Genomic DNA, 25,808 nt, shown 5'->3' with positions numbered 1-25,808 from the left:
TTAAAATCGATTTAAAGTGCCTTGTAGTGTGGACGGGTACAGAGTTAAATCGATTTAACGCTGTTTAAATCGATTTAACTGTGTAGTGTGGACCAGGCCTAAGGCTAATACTTCACCAATTGCCCTTAAACGGTGCAATTGTTCTATGTTAATGTCTGTATTCCTGACAGCTGGATTGCAGCATTCCAGCAATTTTGCTTAAAGGTACAGACAGCATTTCTTTAATCCTTTCTATTTTCACAATATAATTCATTCTACTTTCACAATCCCTCCAGGGCCAGCTTTGCCATGACCAACATTGGACTGGGTTCCACATATTAACCGTTCCTTACCTCTTTGTTCCTCAGCGATATTCAAAATCATCATATTAGCACTCTGTTTTGGGGCAGTCACCTGGGTGACACAATTCTGGATACAGCAGGAGATTAACTGAAAGCATACAAAAATCACTAGGATTCCAAACAGGATAGTCAGGGCTCCCTGAAACAACCAGTTTCCTATGCCAGAGAAATTGAACAGGTTACTTAGCCACTTCCATAAAGAACTCAGCTCTTCATGGGGAAGATATGTGATTTATTCTAAGTGGCTAGCGCGATCTATTACCTCATTGGTATTGTCAGGTATAAACACACAACATTCTTTTCCAGTGAGAGGTCAGGTCCCACCTTTGGCTGCCAGCACTATGTCCAATGCTTGACGGTTTTGGAGGGCCACCTGTTGGATCGCCCCTGTTTCTTTGGCCAGGGTTTTTAAACTTTCTCCGGTTTCATTTGTCATTATTTCAACTACTGCTTGTAACCACAGGAGTCTTTTTGCGTGGTGTATTACTCCCCCAAGTGGGATAAGGGAACCGCCAATGGCCTCTCCCCAGGTTAAGGGGCTGACGTTATTTATATACCATTGGGCATCTGGTAAGTCCCTTCTTTTTCGCCTGAAATTACGGAGGTGTTCTCGTGGGAGGGACCCTAGTACTCGGAATTGTGGGAAGAGTTGGGCGGGATAAGAGATACCTGACCAGTTAGCTGGTAATGCAGTATAAGCTTTGGTTCCACAAACCCAATGATGGCCTATAAGGCCGGGAAGGGTCGATTGCATCCATTTATTACATAGGTATCTGCAAATGAGGAGTAATATCCTCCAAAGGGCACAGGTTAATCCTCCTTACGAGGAGTGGTAGTGTTTGTATGGCATTGGAAGATTGTATTATTTTTACTAAGATTACTGTAGGGGGAACATGAGATTGATTTTTCTGTTTGATCCCAGGTTGAGAAAAAATTCATATCCCCATATCCGGCCCGCCACTCTTTAGTTTTGTTTGAATAATCCCATACGTCACTGGCCACAATATGCTGAAGGCAATGGCTTTTTCCAAGATCCAGCCCTGTCCCATTACACACCCAACACCAAGGACCTTTTCCCTCCACCACACTTATCCATTTAGATACATTTATTCCCACTGCTTCCCAAGTGTCATTGCTGTTCCATGTTCTGTTAAACGGACGATGTCCTCCAGTGAGGTCTGGGGAATTGAGTGGGATAGCCAGGACAGGAACACCAGCTTGAGAGTGGGCTGGGATGTGGCTGCAGACCCAGCATTTAGAAATAATAAGGGTCTGAGCTATCCACACTTGCTGCTGGATACAAGAATTGCCATTGTGGGCTCCCCAGACCTTAAGACACCAGCAGCCGAGGAACAGGCGCCACCAGAGGCGCATGTTGGAGGCAAGGCCCTTCTGGTTCTGACAACCTCAACTGAGGGAACCGCAGTCATGGTTTTACGTCCACCAGGCAGCAGGCGCTGGGCTCACTACTGCTTCTTTTGGTGGGCCTTGCTTTAGGTTGTCGTCTGCTCCCGGCAACCCTTATGAGAGCATAGATTGTAAGGTATTGCAGGCTGTTCCTCTGCGTCTTCTTCTGGGGTCAAAACTGACTCTGTGCAGTTCTGAGGTGATGATTGGTTCGCCGGGGAGGGTGTCTTCTTACACTGTGAAGCATGTATCCACGCTGCGATGCCAGATAGTTTAACAGCTGTCTAGGTTGTAAGCAGTACCTGATGAGGACCCTTCCACCGAGGTTCCAAGGCATGTTTTCGATGGTGATGCCGTACGTAGACCCAGTCACCTGACTCAAGGTTGTGGCAGGCGTCAGAGGTGGGTTCCGTCGGCCAGGCGGCTCGAACCTGTGAATGGAAGTGACTTACAGCTTGCATTAATCCCTTGCAATATTGAAGGAGCGTACTGTGAGTCAAGTTCAAGTCTGGGACTGGAGTAATGGTAGCCACAGTTCGCATAGAGCGTCCCATAATGATTTCAAAAGGACTCAGTTTATGCCTTTGGGATGGAGTGGATCGCATTTCCATAAGGGCTAGTGGTAAAGCTGCTGGCCAGCTTAACCCTGTGGAGTCACAAATCTTAGCAAGCTTATTCTTAAGTACACCATTTCACCTTTCCACAGCACCTGCACTTTGTGGGTGGTAGGGACAGTGCAGCAGGTGTGTGACATGTAATATATGATCCAGGTGTTGGACAATTTGTCCGGTAAAATGTGTACCCCGGTCACTGGACAGAGTGGCAGGAATTCCCTTGGCAGGCATAATATGATTTAACAAACATTTAGCAACGGACAGTGAGTCAGCCTTGCGACAAAGAAAGGCTTCAATCCAACCAGAAAATAAACATGCCATAACCAAAATAAATTCATATTGTTGACACTTAGGCATTTGTACAAAATCAAGTTGCCAATGCAAGAAGGGTGCTTGGGGCAAGCCCCGGAATCCCTGAGCCACTTTTACAGGTTTACCAATATTGTGGCTTTGGCAAGTGGTACAGGCGGCACAGTAGCGGGCTGCAAAAGAGCTGAAATGGGGAGCCCACCATCCCGCCTTAGTTAGAGCAGAGACCATTCCCTCCTTTCCGACATGCGAAACACCGTGTAGCAGGGTGGCCAGCGATGGGTAGAATGAAAAGGGGGCCACAAAGGCACCAGTGGGCGAACGCCACAGGGAATCAGGATGTAGAGAGCAACCCTGGGCAACCCAGGAGTCTTTTTCGGTTTCTGGGGCAGAGTCCCGGAGCAGGGTGAGGTCAGTGAGGGACGACGGTGGTATAGAAACAGAGAGGGAACCTAGAAATGCATCTGGGGAAGGTTCTATGGCAGAAGCATGTTTAGCAGAGGCATCAGCAAATGCGTTACCTTTAGCAACATCAGTATCCGCCGTGGAGTAGCCAGGGCACTTAACAATAGCTAGGGCAGAGGAAAGTAAAACTGCATACAGGAGAGCAGCGATATAGGGGCCATTTTTAATAGGGCTACCAGCAGAGATAAGGAAACCCCGAGCTTGCCAGAGGGTGCCAAAGTCATGTACAACCCCAAAAGCATAGCGGGAGTCAGTGTAAATGGTGGTGGAGCGTCCCTCCGCCAAAAAGCAGGCACGGGTGAGGGCAACTAATTCAGCAACTTGCGCAGAGGTTACAGAAGGTAAAGGCGCAGCTTCTAGGGCTTCAGAGAGTGACACTACAGTGTATCCTGCAAGGAGACGACCTTGGTTGTCTCGAAAACAGGAACCATCAGTAAACAAAACAAGGTCAGAATTAGGGAGAGGGACATCAGAAAGGTCAGAGCGTGGGACGGTGATAGCAGAGACAGTTGCAAGGCAGTTGTGAGGATCATTGTCATTAGACAAGGGAAGGAGAGTGGCAGGATTTAATTGAGAACAACGCTTTATGATGATATACGAAGCCGACAGCAGGAGAAGTTCATACCTGGTAAAGCAAGTGGAGGAGAGGTGGCTTGTATTGTGTTGTAACAGCAGAGTTTCCACAGAGTGAGGGACCATGAGAGTAAAGGGGGAGTGAAGGACAAGGGATTCAAACATTTCGACTAGGCGTGCTGCGGCAGCCGCAGCACGCAGGCAGGGGGGTAGGCCTTGGGCGACAGGGTTCAAAGTGGCAGAGAAATAAGCCACTGGGCAGTTCTTGCCTCTGTGCACCTGAGTGAGAACTCCAAGTGCACATCCAGATTGTTCATGGCAGAAAAGGGTAAAAGCCTTAGAATAGTCTGGCAGCCCTAAAGTGGGGGCAGAAGCCAAACTTTGTTTGAGGGAAACAAAGGTAGAGTCTGCTTCAGGTGGCCATGGCATGGGATTAGGCACAGAGAGTCGAGTGAGTTCTTGGAGAGGTTTTGCAAGGGAGGCATATTGGGGAATCCATTGCCTGCAAAATCCAGCCATGCCCAAAAATTTTTGGACCTGGTGTGGGGAGCAGGGTCAGGGAAAGTGAAGGATAGCCTGGACGTGGGTGGGAGAAAGCATATGGGAACCCTGGGAGAGGAGACAACGAAGGTATGTGACATAGGCTTGACAGAGCTGTAGTTTAGAGCGAGAAGCCTTGTGACCTTTGTTTGCTAGGGCAGTAAGGAGCACTAAAGAATCAGTTTTTGAGGCAGATAACGAGGGGAAACAGAGGAGCAGATCATCTACATATTGGACTAGAGTGGACCCGGATGGGAAAACAAGATCAGCTAGGTCTCGGGCTAATGCCTGGAAAAAGTAAGATGGACTTTCCATATACCCCTGAGGGAGTGTGGTCCATGCATATTGCTGTCCCTTGTAGGAAAAGGCAAAGAGGTACTGGGAGTCAGGGTGAACCGGAACAGAAAAGAACACAAATCAACAACAGTAAAATGAGTTGCAGCTGGTGGGACAGAAGCCAGGATCGTTGCTGGGTTTGCAACAACAGGAAAAGCGGGTATGACAATACGATTAATGGCTCGAAGGGCCTGAACAAATCGCCATGATTTGCCATCAGCTTTTCAAACTGGGAGGATAGGGGTGTTACAGGGACTGAAACAGGGAACAATAATGTCTTGCTCCCGCAGGGCAGTTATGACCGGAGCAATGCCAGCCTCTGCCTCAGGGTTTAAAGGGTACTGAGATAGGCGACACAGGGGTTTGGAAGAGTCAACAGTAATGCAGATGGGGTCACTATTTAAGCGGACCACCTCAGAGGGATGAGTTGGCCACAGAGAGGATGGTACCTGCAAAATTAGGTGTTCAAGGGACGGGACCAGTGGGCAACAAGGGACTGGAGTGGAAAGGGACGTTTCAGACAGCAGGGAGGCTACAGAATCACTCAGGGAGGACTGGGGAATCTGTAAATAGACCCCATCTGGGGAACAGTATATATGGTGCAGCCAAGCTTAGATAACAGATCCCGACTCAAAAGGTTTACTGGAGTGGAATCAGAGAGAAGGAAGGCATGATCCACAGAAAGGGGACCAACCTGGACTGGTAGAGGTTTTGAAAGGGGATAAGGGGTTGGGACTCCTGTAATGCCCACAGCGGACACGGTTTTTCCGGAGCGGGAAACCGCAGGCAGATCGGTAGTATGAACTGCAGAGAGCGAAGCTCCTGTATCAACAAGGAAAGGGAGAGAAAGATCATTGATAGTTAACACACACTCACCCAGGGAGTGAGAGGTAGTAAAGGAGCTAAAATTTCCTGCGGTTCCCCAGTGTCCCATCATTGCTATGGGGCAAAGTAAGACTGGGGACTGACTGGCTGTGCTGGCAGGGGGTCTAACTGGTTATTCACAGAGTTACCAGGCCGGCTCAGACATTCATTCTTCCAATGTCCTGGCTGTTTACAATAATTACAAATATTTCCATAACCTGAAAATCCAGTTCCCAGGCCCCTCCCACGACCATGTCCCCATCCCTGGTATTTTCCGTCCCCGGTACTGTTTGCCCTGCCCTGAATAATGCTGTATTTGCAAGGCCATTAACTGTTGAGCTGATTGTTTTTCCTTTCCTTTTAAAGTACGTTGCCAGTGCTCTGCCACTGTTTGCAATTTGTCCACGGTTTCAGTCTCCCACCCAACACTTATTTGTTTTAGCATATTGCCAATAGCAGGCAGGAGGCCATTAACAAACGCACTAGCCAGGGCGCCCTGTTCATTTCTATCTGGTTGCTGTATACCAGAATGTTGCAGAAAAATGTCAGTTAGCCGGGTGCGATAGTCGTCCGGGTTTTCTCCTTGTCGTTGCTTACAGCCATTTATGGCTGTCCAGTAGCTTTTAGGAGTCCATACCCAGGGGATGGCTTCAAATAGATTTTTAGCTCGTTCCTTACACTTTTTCCGGTATTCAGCATTAGGACCAGTGTCTGGTAAAGTAGAGTGGCGGTCAGTAGCGAGCCAATCTGCTGCTGTGAGCCATTTTTCATGCTCACTAGGGGCTGCTACAAGTAGCTTGCACAGCTGCAGGAGGTCTGCCTCAGAGGGTTCATAGGTATCACATACTAACAAAAATTCCTCTGCAAATTTGGTAGGATTTTCTCGGGGCCTTGGAAAGCCTTTTACAATTGAAAGGAGCTCTGTGCGAGTCCAGGGTTTATAGCTCCAAGTGGGACCCCCATCTTGGCCCCCAGTATGCAGGATTCGGAGGGGAGCCTGGATATTTTTAAGGCCCAAGCACAAGCTTTTACGAGGCAGAGCGAGTCCAGAGGAATGGGCCTCGGCAGTACTGGACGATCCGGATGGGTCTGAACTGGAGATCTCTGGGAATTGTTCCTGAGCCAGGAAATCTGGTGACAGTCATTCCTGAGCTTGGAGATCTGGTGACAGTTGTTCCTGAGCTGGGGGCGTGGGTGGCTGTCTATTGATTCGACGCAAGGCTGCCAGGCCAATTAATGCATCTTCTTCATCCTTGTCCCTGGAATCTAGCAAGGGGTTTTCTTCGTCTTTTCCCACCCGGAGACAGAAGTATGAAGTGGGGTCTCCTTGGAGAACAGGGTAAAGGGGAGCGCTCGGTCTAGTGGTGGGAGAAGAGGTTTCCAATAAAACTTTTAACTTATCATTTGAATCTTTGAGAGAGGCGAGTTTCGATTCTGTCCATCTACAATTTGCCCCTTCCCATCATTGCATGAAACAATCGACCTCTCCTTTTGCCAATTTAGTTTTAGAATGGCTGAGTTTGTCTTTTAAGACATTTACTCGGTCCTTGTCCCAAGATCCTAACAGTGGCCACTGAGTTTTGGGATCTCCCTGAGTTAGCCTAGACCATTTTTCCAGAAATTTAGAGGAGTCTGGACCTTTCCTAAAATACATAAAATGAGCCGGTGTTCCTTTAGGGAACTGCCCCGACTTCGACGTCTGGTTACCTATACGGGAGGACTTTACACATCAATCACACAAGAAGGAAATTTGGGTTCATCAGAGCGATGCCCAGTGCAACACACAAAAGCAGCCCACAGGCTACTGTCTCAATCACCCTTGCTTTCACACCAAGGGTTTTACCCAAAGTGCAGTGCGGCTGCGATTGTGCATATTTTACTCACTCAGACCGCGGGACAGGAACCTCTTGGTCGGCCGATCCCCAGACGGAGACGGCACCCAGACTCAAACACTCCACAGAGAGGATGGATAGACTCAGAGACAGGACAGTCCTCAGTCCAGACAAAACACAGAAATAATTACCTGACCAGATTCTTGATGTCAGATCCCAGGATCCCTACCAGAACAGAGTGGGAACCAACAGGTTCGATGTTGTAGACTTCACTGTGGTCGTGCACCCTTCCATTCAGAAGGAGGACCGCTCGGGCCAAATGCCCAGGTGCCGGCTGCCACGGTCGTCCCACAAAACGGTCAGGAATCACACGGCCCCAGTGAAGATGGTTGCCACCTTGGTGGAACCTCCAAATTGTCAAAAGTTAGAATCAGGACTCACAATTTGTCAGACCACTCTGTTTTATTAGCGCAGAGCTCTGCCAATAACACCCAGATAATGTGAGTGGCCATGCAAGACCCAAACAGACTTATTTATACTGATAAAAGAGCGGGAATTAGACAAAGGGACAAAGAAAGAAAAACAGTAAAATTCACCTGGGGCACAGCATGCATATCCTACTTCTTTACAGACAGCATTTCCTTAATCCTTTCTATTTTCACAATATAATTCATTCTACTTTCACACACCCTCCGCTGGCAAAAGGAGACCCCACACTCCCACCATTGGGTGCCTCTCTCAGTGCTGGAGAGAGCATCTGAGCTGGAGAGAGCGCCCCCTGCTGGGACATGGGAACCAATCCCATCCACCCCTCAGTCCCAAAAGCGCCCTCCCGAGCTCTCAGCACCCAGCCAAACCCAGAGAAAGTGCCCCCAGTTGGGACAAGGGAACCAATCCCATCCACCCCTCAGTCCCAAAAGCACCCTCCCGAGCTCTCAGCACCCAGCCAAACACAGAGAGCGCCCCCTGCTGAGGTGCACACACTCCCCAGGGTGAGGAGTGCTGCCCATTTCTGGTACAGTGCCAGGCATGCTTGTAACCGAGTGGTGCCGGTACCAGCAGCAACCAAGTTGGCCCCTGCCTGCCATGCCTCCTCCCTGGCACTGCCCAGGTTCAATGGGGAGGGAATGGTACATGCTTCCTGAGGGAGATGGCAGCGCTTTCATGAGGATGTGCCGGAGGAGAGATTTCCGTCCCCTTGGCGAGGGGGCCCATGAGGAAGACTCTGGCCAGTGATGAGGAAGAAGCAGAGGATCACAGGAAGGGGGTGTACAAAAGATGCCCTTGCCAGTGAACAGGGGTGAGGTGCCTGCAGCCAGCAGGGGGCGGGTAGGAAACTGTCCAGTCGCCAGGGCCAGGGGCGCTAGAGGCCGATGGAGTAGGCCCCCGAATCGGTGGACTGCTTCTCGTCGTTCCGGCCTCCCAGCATCTGGCTGCTCCTGTACGCGGGGCTGTGGCGCAGGGTCACATCCGTCACCTGCAGGGGGCACAGAGCCGGGTCGACGCCCACTAAAAGGGCATGGAATGACCTCCCCACAGGCAGCACCCATGGCAGGGACTGCCAAGCTACTGCCACAGCCTTGCTGATAGGAGTCAGGAGCCTGCCCCACAGCCAGTGCTCCCAACCCCACTCCCCATAGTGCCCCTTGCTGGGAGAAGCTCGGACTGGAGCAGCTGGGTGCTCCCCCCACAGCCAGTGCTCCCAACCCCACTCCCCACAGTGCCCCCTGCTGGGAGAGGCTGGGACTGGAGCAGCTGGGAGCTCCCCCCACAGCCAGTGCTCCCAACCCCACTCCCCACAGTGCCCCCTGCTGGGACAGGCTGGGACTGGAGCAGCTGGGAGCTCCCCCCACAGCCAGCGCTCCTGCCCTGCTCCCTGCAGCGCCTCCTGCTGGGAGACACCAGGACTGGAGTAGCCAGGCGCACCCCTCAGATCCTGCACTCCGCTCTCTGTTGGGTGTGCCAGGCTCTGCAGCACCTTGGGCTCCACCTCCCTTGGACTCACCTCTTCGAACTTCTTTGCCTTGTACTGCTCTGCGCCCTTCAGGAAGTTGAGGAGGATGATGTCACACAGCACAGTGCCCTGCCGGGGAGGGGAGACAGGCTGAAGGGGGGCCCAGCCAGGCTCAGCAGAGGGCAGGGCCTTCCTTTCTGGGTGTGGGGCTGTCCCCAGTCACCTGGGGGTGACAGGGGCCCAAAGGCAGCAGGGCAGGACCCACAGGCCTCTGGGTTCATGGCGGGGGGGCTCTGGGAGCGGGAGGCAGGACATGGATCCTGAGCCGAGAGAGGCTGATGAGCGGGCCTGGCTCTTCCCCTTCAGAGCAGGGCTGAGTGCAGGTGCCCAGGCACGTGCGTTCAGAGCCCGCACTGCTGGAGTGTCCGTAACCCTCTCTGGGGTCCGGCCAACACGAGCAGGGACAAAGCCCTACACCGAGTAGGGTGGGTGACACACTGCTGAGTGGAGGCTGGAGCACTTCCCGTGGCATCGCCATGCTGCCATCTTGGATTCCCCCTGGGGCCATTGCCATGGTGCCATCTTGGATTCCCCCTGAATCGTTACCACAGCCCCCCACCCTGTTACTATGGCACCATCTTGGATTCCCCTGTGTCATCACCATGGTGCCGTCTTGGATTCCCCCTGGTCCATTGCCATGGTGTCATCTTGGATTCCCTCTGAGCCATTGCCATGGTGCCATCTTGGATTCCCCCCGCATCGTTACCACAGCCCTGTCTTGGATTCCTCCCACCCTGTTACTATGGCACCATCTTGGATTCCCCTGTGTCATCACCATGGTGCCATCTTGGATTCCCCCTGTGTCATCACCATGGTGCCATCTTGGATTCCCCCTGGGCCATTGCCATGGTGCCATCTTGGATTCCCCGTGTCATCACCATGGTGCCATCTTGGATTCTCTCCGTGGCTCTGCAGTCCCTGGCAAGCCTGGATTTGACTTTTGATTCAGGGCTTCACTAAGCAGCAAGGTGGCCTGCCCAGATGGGCAGCTCTTTGCTCTGCCCCGGGGCTTCCTTTTTCCCTGCAGCCTGGGGCTTGCTCACCCCGGCTCCTGTGGAGTGTGCAGAGAGGAAGGAGGAGACGGCGGAGAGACGGTTGCACTCACCACCCCGACGGAGGTGAAGGCTGCCACTGTGTTGATCAGAGTTGGGATGATGTTGAATTTCCCAGCCTGAGGGGACAGAGAGTGGACTTAGTGGTTGGGGGAGGGAAGGTTTGCCCCTAGGACACCACATGAGGGCCCCCCTTCTTCTCCTGTATAGGGTGGTGTAACCCCCTCTCCACACCCAGCCTCAGGATCTGTGCCCCCTCCACTCCTGCCTTATGGCTTCTGTTGGGCACGTGAGTCTTGGGGCTCTTGTCCTCCTTCATTAAACATGGCCACCAGGTGGCACTGCATCTCCAAGCACATGACCACAGCCAGCTAACTCCCCCTACACCTCATGGCGCTTTGGCAGGGGCCTGAGTCCGTGTGGGGGAGTCCTCCACTCTCATTGCATGGGGAGGAAGGACAGTGAGGGGTCAAGCTGGAACCCTCCTCGCCAACAGGAGGTGGAGTGGCATGGAGAGTCAGGCACATGGGGGCAGTCCCAAGCGGAGGGGAGGAGGAGCCCCAGTGCTCTGATTGGCCAAGATCTATACATGCCCACGGGGTGGTCTCTACCAGCCTTGTATGGACCCCTCACACACATTGGTGATTCCCCATCAACTCCCTTCCCCTATCCTAGGGCATCAGTGCTGACTCCCTCCACTGACCCTGCTGGCTGCCTGGCCGTACATACGTTTCCATAGACCAGCACATCAAAACGGATGCCAAAAGCCTTCATCAGGGTCCGGTACTCAGTGCCGTTCTCCCGCCTGTAGTACTTGGCATACCTGGGGGACAGAGAGAGGGGCTGTGACTTGCCACCCCCAGTCCCCGGTGCACCATGTGCACACCGACGGGCAGCTGTGTGTGTGGGGGAGGTGACACACAGTGTGTGGAAGGAAGGGTCTGGTATGAAGGTAATGTGTGTAGCGGGGAGGGTGTATGTAACTGGGTGAGTCAGTATGTAGGTGTGGGGGTGTAACTGGGAGAGTGTGTGTAATAGGGTGTCTGGTGTGTTAGTGTTGCTAGAGGGGAGCATGTGTAATTTAGTGTATTTGGTGTGGAACTGGAGGGGAGTGTGTGTAGAGTCAGGTGTATGAGGTGTGTCAGTGTGTATGTGGAGAGCAGTGTGTGCTGTGCATGTAGTTGGGTGTATCTGGTGTGTCGGTGTGTCATTGTGTATGTGGAAAGTGGTATGTGTAGTTGGGTGTATCTGCTGAGTCAGTGTGTGTCTGGAAAGTGGTGTGTGTAGAGTTAGGTATATTTAGCGTGTATGTGGAGGGCAGTGTGTGCTATCCATGTAGTTGGGTGTATCTGGTGTGTCATTGTGTATGTGTAGTTGGGTGTATCTGCTGTGTCAGTGTGTGTCTGGAAAGTGGTGTGTGTAGAGTTAGGTATAGCTAGTGTGTATGTGGAGGGCAGTGTGTGTTGTGCTTGTAGTTGGGTGTATCTGGTGTGTTGGTGTGTATGTAGAGGGCAGTGTGTGTAGTCAGGGATATGTGATGTGTCTGTGTGTAGCTGGAAGGTGCTGTATGCCCGTATGAGAGGAGGGACATGCGCCCTGAACATGTCCAAGCGAGTGACTTTACTCTGGGGTCTCACACAACTTCTTCCGTGTGTTTGCGTGTGTGTGTGTACACCCGCTGCGCTTGCCTGAAGTTGTAGCCGGGAGAGACATTGTTCTTCTCGGAGACGCTGTCGAGGCGGGTGAAGGTGTAGCTGGGCACGCAGTGCTCCCACGAGCGATCCAGGTCACACACCCACCCGATCTTGATCCCCAGAATTCCTCCCTGTGCACAGAGATGGGGTGTTAGGTCAAACTGCCCCAGGGTGCACCATAGAGGGGCCACTACGCCGAGTCACTGGACAGACACCTTCCCCCATTCTAAGGGACTGACCAAGGCCCCAGAGTCCCCTGCAGCTCCCCCCTTCTGCTGTGTGTAGAAGGACGGCCCCTGGAGATGGTCCTAATTCACATGCGCCATCACATGTGTGCTCTGTCCTGGCATGTGGCTGTCAGGCCAGAGCCCAACGTGGGGAGTCACTCGTGAATCTCACCGTGGAGGCCAGCTTGGAAAAATCCTGTCCGGCAAAGCGGACGATGTCGCCCAGACGCAGGATGGGGCAGAAGGGCTGGGTGACTGGGTGGAAGCGGCACGTCCGGATGTCCTGGGCCGTGAGGTTGGGCAGCAGGTTACCCCTTGGAGGGAGGGAGACAGACAGAGGGAACTGTGAGAACACGGTCCCATGGGGAAAACCCATCCCTAACCCCATCCCATCAATAAACCCAAAACCTACTCCCAACCCTAACCCCCTTCCATAGCCTCCAACCCTAACCCTAATCCTAGCCATAACCTCAACCCTAACCCCCTGGCTGGCTCAGCCACAGGCTCCCCTGCTGTTATTCCCAGCTGGAGGCAAATCTTGACCATCACCAGGAGGGTGGCCCCAGGAGCTGGGAAATCCTGTTTATCTGCAATGCAGCCGATTGGATGAACACAGCCTGGGGGCATGGCACTCTGTGACCCTGAGGGTCAGCTCCTCGGCTAGTCAGATCCTGTGCTTGAAGCAGGCTCAGATGGGGAGGTAAAGGCGCTTCAGACCTGCTTTGCACTTGCCATATCCTGGGGGCCTGCCTGGTCCTCAATATCAAATAGAGCAGCCTCAGGGCTGCATGGACTTAGACCCTATTTTCCATGGCCCGGGGGGGCAGAGAACAGCCACAGTGCAGAGACACCTGGTCATGTCCCCACTCCATCCCCTATGGGCCCTGGTGTGGCAGAGAACAGCCACAGGGCCATCACCCCAAGTCACGACCCTGCTCCATCCTCTAAGGGCCTTGGGGTGGGCAGAGAACAGCCACAGCGCAGAGACACCTGGCCATGCCCCCGCTCCACCCCCATTGGCCCTGGGGGGCAGAGAATAGCCATAATGCAGTTCCATTTGGCCAAGGCCCCGCTCCACCCCCGTGGGCCCTGGGGAACACAGAATAACCACAGTGCAGCGCCGCCTGGGCCATATCCCTGTGTCTGAGAGCAGGGTGAGTGCAGGACCCTTGCCCTAGCCCCATGCCGGCTGGGAGACTCCTCCACCGTAGGGGTCAGGGGGCCACTTCCACCCACCTCAAGGTCCCTCTACGCTGCCAATGCAGGGCAAAGCAGGTTCCGTGTCCCTGAGCGTCGGGCCCTGACCCCAGGAGAGCTGAGGTGGAGGGAGCCCTGTACATACCCCATGCAGCCGCCCCGAGTACTCACTTCTCAAAGTCAAAGAGCGGGAAGCGGATACTGTTCTTAATGAAGAGGGTGAAATTCTCTGCCTCCAGCATGATGGGCCTGCAGGGAGAGAGCCCCGGGAAATCATCCACACGGGACATGGGCAGCAGCCTGTGGCCTGCCTGGGTGGCTGTGTCCTATCCCCATCTGCCCCCCTGCTCCTGGCTATTTTCCCACCACAGCTTAAGGCTCTTTGTGTCTGTGGAGTCTGTGCAGCGCCTTGCACAACCAGGGAGAGCCATGCATGGCCTGGGCTGAGGGGCGCTGCTGTGACTGAGAATAATCCTGTTGGGCTGGATGGGCTCTGAGCCCAGGTACAGTGTGGGTGGCAGTAGCCTGAGCTCAAGGTGACTAAACAGTAAATATCCCTACGGGCCCTGTGGGGCAGAGCATAGACACAGCACACTGCACCCTGGTCACGACCCCAATCCATCCCCTATGGGCCCTGTGGGGCAGAGCATAGTCACAGCACAGTGCCATCTGGCCACGACCCCAATCCATCCCCTATGGGCCCTGTGAGGCAGAGCATAGTCACAGCACAGTGCCATCTGGCCACAGCCCCAATCCACCCCCTATGGGCCCTGGGGGCCAGAGCATAGCCACAGCACAGTGCCATCCGGCCACGGCCCCAATCCACCCCCTATGGGCCCTGGGAGGCAGAGCATAGCCATAGTTCAGTGCTATCCGGCCATGGCCCCAAACCACCCCCTATGGGTCCTGGGGGGCAGAGCATAGCCACAGCACAGTGCCACCAGGCCACGGCCCCAATCCATCCCCTATGGGCCCTGGGGGACAGAGAATAACCACAGTGCAGTGCCACCTGATATACCACCTCCCTTATGGACCTCATGAGGCAGAGAATAGTCACAGCACAATGCACCCTGATCCACCCCCTATGGGCCCTGTGGGGCAGAGAACAGCCACAGCACAGTGCACCCTGATCCACCCCCTATGGGCCCTGTGGGGCAGAGAATAGCCACAGCACAGTGCACAGCGGGGTCCCTCCTGCATGTCGAGAGCTGAGGATGTGGGAGGTTCCCCACCCCTGGCCATACGGAACAGGTGACACAGCCAAGCACAACTGCCACCAGGAGGTGGCCCTGGCGCGGTGCCCCAGACTCCTCTAGGTGCCAGTGACTTCCAGGAGGGCTCTCGGGCTGGGGACAGAACAGGGTGCTGAAGCAGGGGAAAGGGGGTCTGCCCTGAAGGGTCCAGCTTACGCCTGGACGGTGTCCACCTCAGCCGGGCACCAGCCCTGGATCTCACAGGTCCGCAGGCTCCTGTTGTAGTTCACACACCGGCCCGTCAGGATCCCTGTGAAACCACCCCCTATTAGCACCACAAGCCCCATTCCCAGCCCCTCCACCCTGCCTCCTGTGCCCACATGGCTCCCGGCTGCCACCCCCACAGAGTCCAGATCCTGCAGAGAGGTTTGAGTTGGCTACCACCTCCCAGCTCCTGATTTTCCATCTGGAAGCGGCAGGTTCAGACACCGCCATGCATCAATCCATCCATCCACCCCTGCTTCTTCCACTCACCTATTCTTCACTCTCTCCTTCCTCACCGATCCCTCAACCCCAACACACAGCCTGATGCTGCTCCATCCTGGCCATTGCACCGTGCTAGGGCATCCATGCACCATGCCCGGGCATCCGTGCACCATGCCCACATGCTAGGTCCCAGCCTCCTGTTGGAGCTGCTGTGTGGTTCTGGGTTCTTACCGCCTCCCGTGGTAGGGACGGGCCTCTGGCAGTCGCTGTCAGACACACAGCTGTACTTCACTTCGCTCTGGAAAAGGAGAGAAAGGGAGAGGCAGGCAGAGAGAATGAGCCCCAGGGACAGGCAGGCAGGCACATAGATAACTCCCCCTCTCCTGCCACCACTTTGATGGCAGAGGGGGACCCCAGGTGCCCCAACAGCAGGTACCTCAAGAGAACCTCTCCAGAGAATAGCTTCACTCTCAGCTGGGGAAGATCAACCCTCCTCCCCCTTCCCAAGCCCTCCCACCATTCTCTCTTGCTCCTCACCTGCTTACCTCAGGGCAGAAGCCTTGCACCTGGTTCTCCGTGACAATCTGCTTAGTGATGATCACGAAGACAGATGTCCCCTGCAGAGTTGGGATGGGGTCAGAGAGATAGGATAGTGAAGAGTGCAGAGAGGAGACAGAGCAAGTGAAACAGTCAGAAGCCGGGGTATGTTGAAAACTGTGTTAAAATTGTGAGCGATCACTTTAAATTCTCTGGGGATTGCCCAGGCCTGCATGTGATCAGCATCAGTCTGCAGAGAGCCAGCCTAGAGTAAGGTGGGGTGAGTAGTGCTAGGGAGCAGCCTGCTTTGTCTCACTCTGCTTTTGGTTTTAGTTTGTTAAGGTTCTGAGTTCTAAGAAATAAAATCCTGTTATGTGGCAGCCTTCCAACAAGAACATTTGATATTTTTATTAGGGCTGTCAAGCGATTAGAAAAAGCGCCGCAGGACGAGGGATGTGCTGGCCGCAGCTTTCCGCCACCCTCATTGGCCTGGGATGGTGAACCATGGCCAGTGGGAGCTGCGATCAGCCGAACCTGCCGACGCAGCAGCTAAACAAACTGGCCGGCCCGCCAGGGTGCTTACCCTGGTAAGCTGCGTGCCAGAGGTTGCCGACCCCTGGTTTAGACATTTGCGCAGTGAAACCTTTCCATCTTTTCAATGCGGAGCAGATTTTCCTTTCAAAACTTCCAACAATTGTATTTTCTAAAAATTATTTAAAATCCACTCGCAATCAAAACAAAATGTTTTATTCTACTCAAAATGATTTCCCCCCCAATTCACTGAAAATTTCAAAACACTTCATTTTTGGGTGGACCTGAAACAATTTCTCCCCTGGCCCCTTCTTTTCCTATTTGCCAAGGAACCCAAAATGTTGTTGGTTCCTGAAGATAACTTCTGTGGGAGGGTGTGTTCCTCCCTGGGGACAGACCTCACAGCTTGCTCCTGACCATGCATATGTTGCATCTGATCATGTCCTGCATAGCTGGAATCCTGCCCCCAAGCCCAGAGCTCTGGGATCTGCATGAGGCACTATGTGTGGGTGGTGGGCTCAAATCCTAAACCTGTACCTGTAGATTCTGAGCAGGGCTCTGCATTTGATACAGAAAGCTGGTGGAAGCATAGAATCTCAGGGCTGGAAGGGACCTCAGGAGGTCATCTAGTCCTACCCCCTACTCAAAGCAGGACCAATCCCCAAATTGCCCCCTCAGGGACTGAACTCACAACCCTGGGTTTAGCAGGCCAATGCTCAAACCACTGAGCTATCCCCCCTCCCGAATACAAAACCTGTATGGCCTGGGTTTGCTGTGGTCTCTACTTACCAGGCCAGTGAGCAACTGGGTGCTGTATGAGCTGGAGTTTCCATGTAGGTTTTTCTACCAACCCCAGCTGGCTAAAGATGCACTGTTGTCTCTATAGCACAACCTGTGGGCAGGGATCCTGTCCGAGCCAGAGAGCACATTAGCCATAACAACCGCTGTTCTACAGCATTCTCAACCACCGAGCCCAGTGCACATTACAAGGGGGTCCCTGCCAGGGGAGCGGTAAGCCCTCACTTTTTTTGATTGTGCAAAGATGATCCAAAAGGGAACCCCAGTTTGTTCCCCAGGCTGCTGGGTCAATAGTACAAGGATTACTCTCAGCACGCTGAAAACTGAGGCTAGATGCAGACAGCTTTCACACACTTAGGGATTAGTATTCTCCAGATTGAAGCTAGGGCTCATCCACCCTGTGATGTGAGAGAAGCAAAGTGATTCTAGACAACATGAGTGAAAACTGTGTTGTACCAGAGTGTGTGTGTTGTGTGTGTGTGTGAACTTCCCTTTGATGTACGAGCCAGGGTGTGACATTTTTTGTAACAGTATGAGAGCAGTAACTGAGACTGGGGACCTGTTGTGCCAGGCGCTGCACAGACACACTGTGAGAGACAGGCCTTGCCCCAGCCGAGATCAGGGGCTGTGTTGTGCCGGGTGCTGCACAGACACACAGTGAGAAACAGGCCCTGCCACAGCTGAGATCAGAGCCCTGTGGGGCCGGGTGCTGCACAGACACACAGCGAGAGACAGGCCCTATCCCAGCTGAGATCAGTGCCCTGTTGTGTCCCTGCCTTAAAGTGCTGAAATCTGAGAGACAAAGGGTGGGAGGAGAAACTGAGGCACAGAGTGGAGCAGTGACACGCAGAGGACAGTTAGCTTTCAGAATAATCCCAGCAGCCAGCCATCCCAAGCCTGTCTCACTATGCATTCAGCAGGGGTTGCCCATCACGTTCAGCTGTGAAGTCCAGAGAACCAAGCACGTCTCACATGCCCACTGAGCACTCCCCTGGCCTGCCCTCCATAAGGAGCTACAGCAGCGACCCCAGGAGAGTAGGCGAGCCTGGGACACAGGGGCCATTGAGGAAGGCTTGGCCAGCCCACTCTGCCCCCTGCCTCTCAGCATGAGGCCAGTAGCCCCATGGCTAGCGCTCCCTGGAGCTCACATGAGTAAAGGTGGCTGGTCACTGACCTCCTCTGTGACCAGCCACCTCACTAGCCTGGCAGGACACCCCCACAAGTCCTTTTGAGAAGGCTTAATGGTCCTGGCCCCTTTAATGACCAGAGCAGATCATGGGGCTGGTGGGAAATGAGCGAGTTGCTTATTGCAACTGAGCAGCCAAGCCTCAGGATAAGGTCAGCCTCAGCATAGCTGCAGCTACAGCTTTTCAGTGTGCGTGCGTATTGGACACTGGGCCAGATCCCCAGCTCGCGTCAATGGACCATGGCTCCATTGGAGTCAATGGGCCAGATCTGCAGTCCCAGCACTAGGGGCTCCTTCTCCTAGAAACAGCGGGTCTGAAAATGCCTTTTATTTCCACAGGAAATTTTGAGTTGTTGGCAAAAATAACTAGAAATCAAAATATTTCCATTTGGAAACATCACTGTGGTGCCTCATGGGAGCTGTAGTTCCAATGCCTCATGCACCCCCCCCCCCCCGTTCTCCTCCCTAAGCCACATTTCTTAGCCAGACTACATCTCCCATGATGCACTGCAGTCTCCCCTCATGGTGAAGGGCAGTGGGTGTGTCATGAAAGCCCCTAACCATTCATGGGAAATGTAGTCTGGCCAGGGAGACCAACCCACACAGAAGAACAGGGACAAGAGGCAAATGAACAACAATTGCCATGAGGAATGAACGAAGTAATTCCTGATTGAAATTTTTTTTGAGTTTGGTCTTTTTAACAAAAAAAATCTAAATTTTCTGAGGAAAGCGGGCACCTCTCTCAAAAAATATGTTTAGTTGAAAACCCCATTTCCACTAAAACACAGTTTTAATGGAAATTTTTCAGTCAGCAAGTCTCTTAGCTCGAAGCACCTTGATTCAATCCCTAGGCATGGCCCTTTTCATAGAGCCGGGAGAATTATTTTTTTTTATTGACAAACAGATCCTTCATCGACAAATGCATTTTTCAGCATCCTCCCCCACTCCGAAAAGTCAAAACATTTCATTTCAAGATGTTTTGTGTCATTTTTCACTTTGTTTTTTTATTCAAATTTGCCCCATTTTTTTCAAAATATGCAAAAAAGGAGAAATCCACCCAAAACCAGGTGATTAAAAATGAACAATGTAAACAGAATTTCATTTGACTCATCCAGGATCTGTAGACTAAAAAGCATGAGCCCCTCCTATCTCAGCTAACAGACCTGAAGATGAGCTCTGTGCGCTTTGAAAGCTTGGCTCTTCCACCAGCAGAAGTTGGTCCATTAAAAGATATGATCTCACTCATCTTGTCTCTCAGCTACTATGTTAGTTCACAGCCAGCAACAGGCTTTACATGATGCAGCCACTAGAGGAAGAAAGCGCCCCATACTGAGTTCTCATGGTTTCTCCAGGAAGAGCGTGACCTAGGGGTTAGAGCAATTATTGCTCCCCTCCCAATTCAACTAAAATTTTTGCTCAGTTCTAGTTCTGTATCCTCCGTCTTCCTAATTTACTCTGCACCTACTCTGGGAATTTCCAAGCAGGAGAGCACTGCGTTGTACGTCCCTGTTTGAAGCTGGGGGAAAGAGCAGTAGCTGCAATGCAATGTCAAGGCTGGTCTGTTTATCCTGAACACTGTGTGCTTGTGCTCACAGCTTGTAAAGGGGACACAGGAAAGCTGCTGACAGCTCAGGAAAATGCTGTCTTTAACCTTCTATGTCCTAGGCGGTTCTAAGGAGGGATCAGATGTTTTGCTTTATGATTCTGATGAGGCCAAAGTAAAGGAACAAAATTCTTCCAGCTCTTGCGTCCCTTCACAGATCCCCCCGTGGGGAGGAGTGTCTCCCCCTCTATATTCATAAAGCTGCTGCCTTCTCCTCTTTCAACCTCCTCCTCTGCCATGACGCTCACAGATCTCTTCCTGTTCTGACCTAGGGTCCTCATCCTCTCACAGAAGTGATACACAGGGGGAATTCCCTGCAGTCGGGAGTAAACAGGCCAACAGCTGCTTGTTTAATTGAATAAGGCAGGTATCAGGGATACAGTTCTTTGACTTCAAGCTTAGAGGCTGAAGCAGCAGACAGCAGGGACCAGTATTCATTATATCACTATAGTATCAGCCAAGATCAGGGTCCCCACTGTGCCAGGTGCTGCACACATTAATAAGAGAGAGTCCCTGTCCCAAAAAGCTAGCTAGATAAGATTAGACAAAGTATTATTTATCGCCTCATTTTCTCAGCCATGGCAGGGCCTGTCTCTCACTGTATGTCTGTGCAGCGCCTGGTACAATGGGGCCCTGATCTCAACTGGGGCAGGGCCTGTCTCTCGCTGTGTGTCTGTGCAGCACCCGGCCCCATGGGGCCTTGATCTCAGCTGGGGCAGGGCCTGTCTCTCGCTGTGTGTCTGTGCAGCGCCTGGTACAATCGGGCCCTGATCTCAACTGGGGCAGGGCCTGTCTCTCGCTGTGTGTCTGTGCAGCGCCTGGTACAACGGGGCCCTGATCTCAACTGAGGCAAGGCCTGTCTCTCGCTGTGTGTCTGTGCAGCACCCGGCCCCATGGGGCCTTGATCTCAGCTGGGGCAGGGCCTGTCTCTCGCTGTGTGTCTGTGCAGCGCCTGGTACAATCAGGCCCTGATCTCAACTAGGGCAGGGCCTGTCTCTCGCTGTGTGTCTGTGCAGCGCCTGGCACAATGGGGCCCTGATCTCACCCGGGGCAGGGCCTGTCTCTTGCTGTGTGTCTGGGCTGAGCAGAGCTCAGCATGACCGGACCCTGATCGCAGCTGGAGCCTCTGGACACTACCATAACATGAATAATAGTAGTAATAATCAAGTCCCTCCAGCCCTTTTCGGCATCCTTAGCTCACATCACACAATACCCCAGTACTGACTATTTTTAAGCACTCCTCTGGTACTGGCCCTCCAGCATGAGGATTACCTGTGGGGGTGTAACGTAGTCTGCTGTGTCCATGACTCTGTTGGTATATTTGCCGAAGCCCTTGACCTTGGTCACCACGGAGGACTCAATGAAGGTGTCTCGCACCTGGTATGCCTTTTCATGGAGAAACACCCAGCTGCAGGGAGAGAGGGACAGAGACCCACATTAGCCTTTCACCAGAGGGGCAGGTTGGAGAAACTCCCTCACAATTCGCCAATCTGGGACAAGCTCAGGAGACAGCTGTGAAGACCCCTTTACATTGTCCCCAGCTCTTGGGATTTTATTGGGAGTGTGTGCTGGCGTTGCTAGAGCCCCACCTCCTGGAGTCATGGGATTTAATGTGTCTAAATGGAAATGGTTTTGTTTTCGGGTTAACTTTAGTTTTCTTCAGCCTAAACTGCATTGGGTCCACACACGTCCTGTTTTCAAATGATCCAGAATTTTGTGCCGCATTCATCAATCTGTTTTGGAAGCGGGTGAGCTCTTTCAGACTGAGTTCCTGGAATTCCAGTGTGGGTGGACACATCCTCTTTCAAAAGGACCGTTTTGCTCCTGCCCACCCTCCTGCTGCCATCCCACACTGCACTGCTGCCCACCTGGGGCAGCTCATCCATTTACCTTCAGTCCTTGCTGCGGGATCACCTCCCCGTTTAAATACTGGCACACAACCAGCAGCTCCCCTTGGCAAGCTGAGGTCACGCACTTTGCTTTCATCAACAAAAACCAAATGCAAGTGTCTTGCCATGCTGATTACCAAGAAGAACATGATAACAGGACCCCCATGTCCCCTACCAGCTCAGGACGCAGAAAGCAAAGGAATTTTATAAGACTGTCGCCTGATTTTGGGGGTACGTTGATTCAATAATCCCAGTTACTGAAATGACACTTCCTTCTGAAAAGCGGCAGCAAATGTTAAAATGTCCCTTTAAAATAAAGAGTGAGCGGAGTGGGCTCAGAGCCAGCCTGGATGTAAAAGCCACACCGAGCTCTTCTTCCTAAACATTTCGTGCCACCTAGTGGCCCCTGCAGATTCTTCTCTGCAATTGTACCCCCGCTACCTTCACTGCTTTTTCTTGTTGCTCCGTGGTTAAGGAGCATAAGTCCCATTTTCAAAAGTGCCAAAGGGGTCACTGGGGCAGAGGGTGAAGGAGAGGGGTTGGATGGAAGTCACTGGGCTGAGGGACCATGCAAGGGGGTGAAGAGGTGGCACGGGAGCTACTAGGGCTGTTGTGGGGGTCAGAGGGGGCTCAGCAGCCCCACACTGTCTGTGGTATAGCATCCCTTTTGTGGGAGGACTGCAGGTTAATTCCCTTGGTTTTCACTGACGGTGGAGAAAGTGCCTCACTCTCCCACCCCCGTGTATCCTGCCCATCAACCCTCTGCTCCGTCCTCCCAGACCCCACCCGCTCACACAACCTCTGGTGCACCCCTTCCTCCCAGCCCCCCCTCCCTCCGCCCTCACTCCTCAGATCCACACACAGCCCTGCCCCTCCTGTTCACACAGAATCACACACACACCAGCCCTGCCCGGACATGCAACCCAACGGCTGTCTCTGCACCCTCCCGCGGGGAGGCTGATGGGCGGGGCTGGGTACTGTCAGGCTGGACAGTGTGTACAACCATGCACCAAAGGCTTCTCCAAAGCCAGCCTCCCACTCTTCAGTTCAGCACATAGGTGGCAGAAGGGGAATAGCTGCCTCTCTAGGAGACGCTGTCTGGCCCCAGTGGTTAAGGCCAGCAGGGCTTGGACCTCTTCTGTCTCCCAGCACAGCCCCACCTGGCAACGCCCATCGGCAGCTAGGAGCGGGGAGGAGAGAGACCCTTGCGGCTGGACAAGCTGATTACATTCCTCCCAGAGAGCATATCCCCACCACCACCCCTCTGCAACCCACATGCAGGGTCGGGTCAGTGGGCAAGCGGGGCTTTTTAGCCTTGGGAGTAATTCTGTGCCAAGGTGAGGTTGGCTCATCCCCCAGCCTCCTTCCTCCAGGAGTGGGGCTCTCTGGAGAGCAGCAGATGATGCTATGCACCCTGGAGGGTAATTCTCCTGGTCCTCTGGGACGCAACCCCTTGATCCCCCAGATAACAAGGCCCGGGGGGAAGGGAGTTTGGCCATGAAGCCCGAGTACCAGTGAGACTCCCCTGGCCTGGGGGGCACTCACCCGATGAAGTATGAGATGATGAGCAGCTGAACAGCCCGGTTGATCACGCCAATGGTCCAGCTCTTCACCACCACCGACTTGGTGGTCTCGTAAGTGAAGAACTCGGCTACGCAGTTCATGCTGGAGGAGAGCATGGGCATCAGGAGCAGGGCGTGGCCCACCAGCCTAGGGCAGATGGGATGCCTGGACTGGAGACTAGGGGGAAAGGGGTACCCCAGGGGGTGACGGATGCCCAGAGCTAATTGGGAGGGCTGTCCCTTTAAGACAGGGAACAGGAGTGGAGCCTTCCTGTGTCCTGCGGCTACTCTGGGCTGCCTGGAGCCAAGGGACCCCTTTAATATACTCCCCCCCCCGCCCCATGGTGATGCCATCAAGGAAAGGTGGGGCTTCCTAGCCCATCCATTACCAGTTGGAGTCTCTGGGGTGTGGGGGAGTCGGAAGGTCTTTAATGCATTCCATGTGTCCAGAAAGGAATCTGCTGTCTGCGCATTTCATCTCAGCTCTCATCTTTCCCCCCGCCCCAGCTCTGCCGGTGCCCCTCACTTCCAACCCAAACCCCTATCCCCACCATGGGCTCCCCCACCCCAGCACTGCTGGTGCCCCTCAATCCTGACCTGAGCCCATGTCCCACCACAGCTCTGCCAGTGACCCTCAGTCCTGACCCAAATCCACATGCTAGCCCAGCCCTGGGTTCCCCGCACTAGCTCCGCTGATGTCCCTCAATCTCGACCCACCGGGGACCCTGCAGTGGCGCCAGACCCCCCACAGCCCCCACTGCCCGCCAGACCCCCCACGGCCTGCCAGAACTGGCAACCCGATCCGGCTCCCCCCCACTGCCCGCCACACCCCACGCACCTCCCACACCCCAGAGACTCCAACTGGTAATGGATGGGCTAGGAAGCCCCACCTTTCCTTGATGGCATCATCATGGGGCGGGGGGGGAGGAGTATAGTAAAGGGGTCCCTTGGCTCCAGGCCCACAGGCCCACCAACCCACAATCCCCAGCTATCCAATTCCACCACCACAGCTCTGCTGGTGCCCCTCAATCTTAACCTGCAGCCCCTGGCGATTCCATCTCTGGCACAACATACAGGCAGCAGTGGAAGAATAGCCAGAAAGGAGAGAGCCAGCTAAACAAATACCACACTAATTTTTCTCCGGAGGCAAATTAGCAGCTGGTGGAAGATGCTGGGCAGTGGCAGTTCCTGAGCCTGAGGTTCTGTATTTAAATTCAGACCATACACAGTATGGCAGGGCTGGTGCAACCCATTAGGCGACCTAGCATTTGGGGGGCAGCATTTCGGGTCCTTCGGTGACTACTGCGGTGGCCGGATCTTGGCCGCCCTGGTCGTCGTCATTTAGGCGGAGGGACCTGGGGCGGGGGGGGGGGTTGCAGGGAGGGCCACCTGCAGCAAGTAAGGAGGGGTTCGGCACACAGGGGAACAGCTCTCTGCCCCAGCTCACCTCTGCTCCGCGTCCTCCTCTGAGCACGCCGCCCTCTCTGCTTCTCTCCCTCCCAGGCTTGCAGCGCCAAACAGCTGATTGGCGCCGCAAGCCTGGGAGGCGGGAGAAGTGGAGTGGCGACGGCGTGCTCAAGAGGCAGAGCAGAGCTGAGCTGGGGCGGGGAGCTGCCGCATGGCTCCCTGGGCCAGGGGGAGGAGCTGCTGCGGAGGGGTGCCTCAGGGTGGATGGGGGGAGCTGCTGCAGGGAGAGGGGGGGAAAGCTGCCATAGGGCTCGGGGGGCAAGGGAGGCGCAAGGCGGAAGTTTCACCTAGGGCGCAAAACATCCTTGCACCCGCCCTGCAGTATGAGCTGACACAGGGCCCTTGCTTGGCTTCCCCTGGGGACCCATCTCTAGGGGTGGCGTGAGACAGATCCCCATCCCCCAAGGCCCAGATTATCCTTGGCCCTGACCCCTCTGCTTAGGCTGCCAAGAAGGGAGCCACCTGAGTAACTTGCGCCAGTGGGACTGGTGGCTTCTGCAGTGTTTGACCCCTCCCATTCTGCTAGAGCAGAGAAACGACCCCTCATCCAGTCATTTCCCACAGCCCTGTGGGTGGATTTTCCAGGCCAGTTGGGGAAGGATGTTGCGGAGAAATGCAAATCCCACCAAGCCCCCTACAAGCAGCAGCCTCCCATGGACTATCCAGTAAGGTTTGCTCCTCCGGGGCACTGTGGGAGCAGGAGCGGCAGTGTAAACGCCGGCTAGGCTGCCCAAGCACCCTGCCAGGGGCAGCTGGCTGGTGCCACCCCCACCCTTGCCAGAAGTGCACCAGGCCTTTGCAGAGGGGGAGCAGCTCAAGGGAGCGTTCAGTCGAGCTGGAGCAGCGTGCGGGGCCCCAGGGTGACCAGATGTCCCGGTTTTATAGGGACAGTCCCGATTTTGGGTCTAGGCTCCTATTACCCCCCACCCCGTCCCGCTGTTTCACACTTGCTGGCTGGTCACCCTGCGAGGCCCCCCCGCCCCCCTTGGGGGTCACCCTAGCACAGGGCTCGCGGCCGCACTGCAGGGTCCCCGGTGGGGCGACGTGCTGGGGCCGCCCTGGCTTTGCCGAGCTCGGACCCGGGCTCACGG

At 54.1% G+C, this 25,808-nt stretch overlaps 1 protein-coding gene across 4 annotated transcripts; it reads right to left on the bottom strand.

The window, feature by feature from the left end:
- Window positions 1-7,896: 7,896 nt before the first annotated feature.
- P2RX3 (purinergic receptor P2X 3) lies at window positions 7,897-25,619 on the bottom strand. Of its 4 annotated transcripts, XM_030561836.1 has the most exons (13): window positions 25,268-25,619; window positions 23,234-23,354; window positions 21,072-21,207; window positions 15,690-15,761; window positions 15,376-15,442; window positions 14,875-14,968; window positions 13,637-13,714; window positions 12,441-12,582; window positions 12,036-12,172; window positions 11,077-11,170; window positions 10,401-10,466; window positions 9,287-9,364; window positions 7,897-8,758 (listed from the first exon to the last, which is right to left on the bottom strand). In XM_030561836.1, the coding sequence occupies exons 2-13, from the start codon at window positions 23,350-23,352 to the stop codon at window positions 8,645-8,647; spliced, it is 1,197 nt and encodes a 398-aa protein (XP_030417696.1). In that variant the 5' UTR covers window positions 23,353-23,354; window positions 25,268-25,619; the 3' UTR covers window positions 7,897-8,644. The 4 variants fall into 4 exon arrangements, with proteins under 4 accessions (XP_030417696.1, XP_030417695.1, XP_030417698.1 ...); XM_030561835.1 differs by lacking the exon at window positions 25,268-25,619 and having other exon boundaries at window positions 23,234-23,558; XM_030561838.1 differs by lacking the exons at window positions 23,234-23,354; window positions 25,268-25,619 and adding an exon at window positions 21,690-21,760.
- Window positions 25,620-25,808: the final 189 nt, after the last annotated feature.

The sequence above is a fragment of the Gopherus evgoodei genome, chromosome 4 (assembly GCF_007399415.2).
Source record: "Gopherus evgoodei ecotype Sinaloan lineage chromosome 4, rGopEvg1_v1.p, whole genome shotgun sequence".
In the NCBI taxonomy this organism is placed as follows: Eukaryota; Metazoa; Chordata; order Testudines; family Testudinidae; genus Gopherus; species Gopherus evgoodei.
This window is presented reverse-complemented; position numbering and strand designations above follow the sequence as displayed.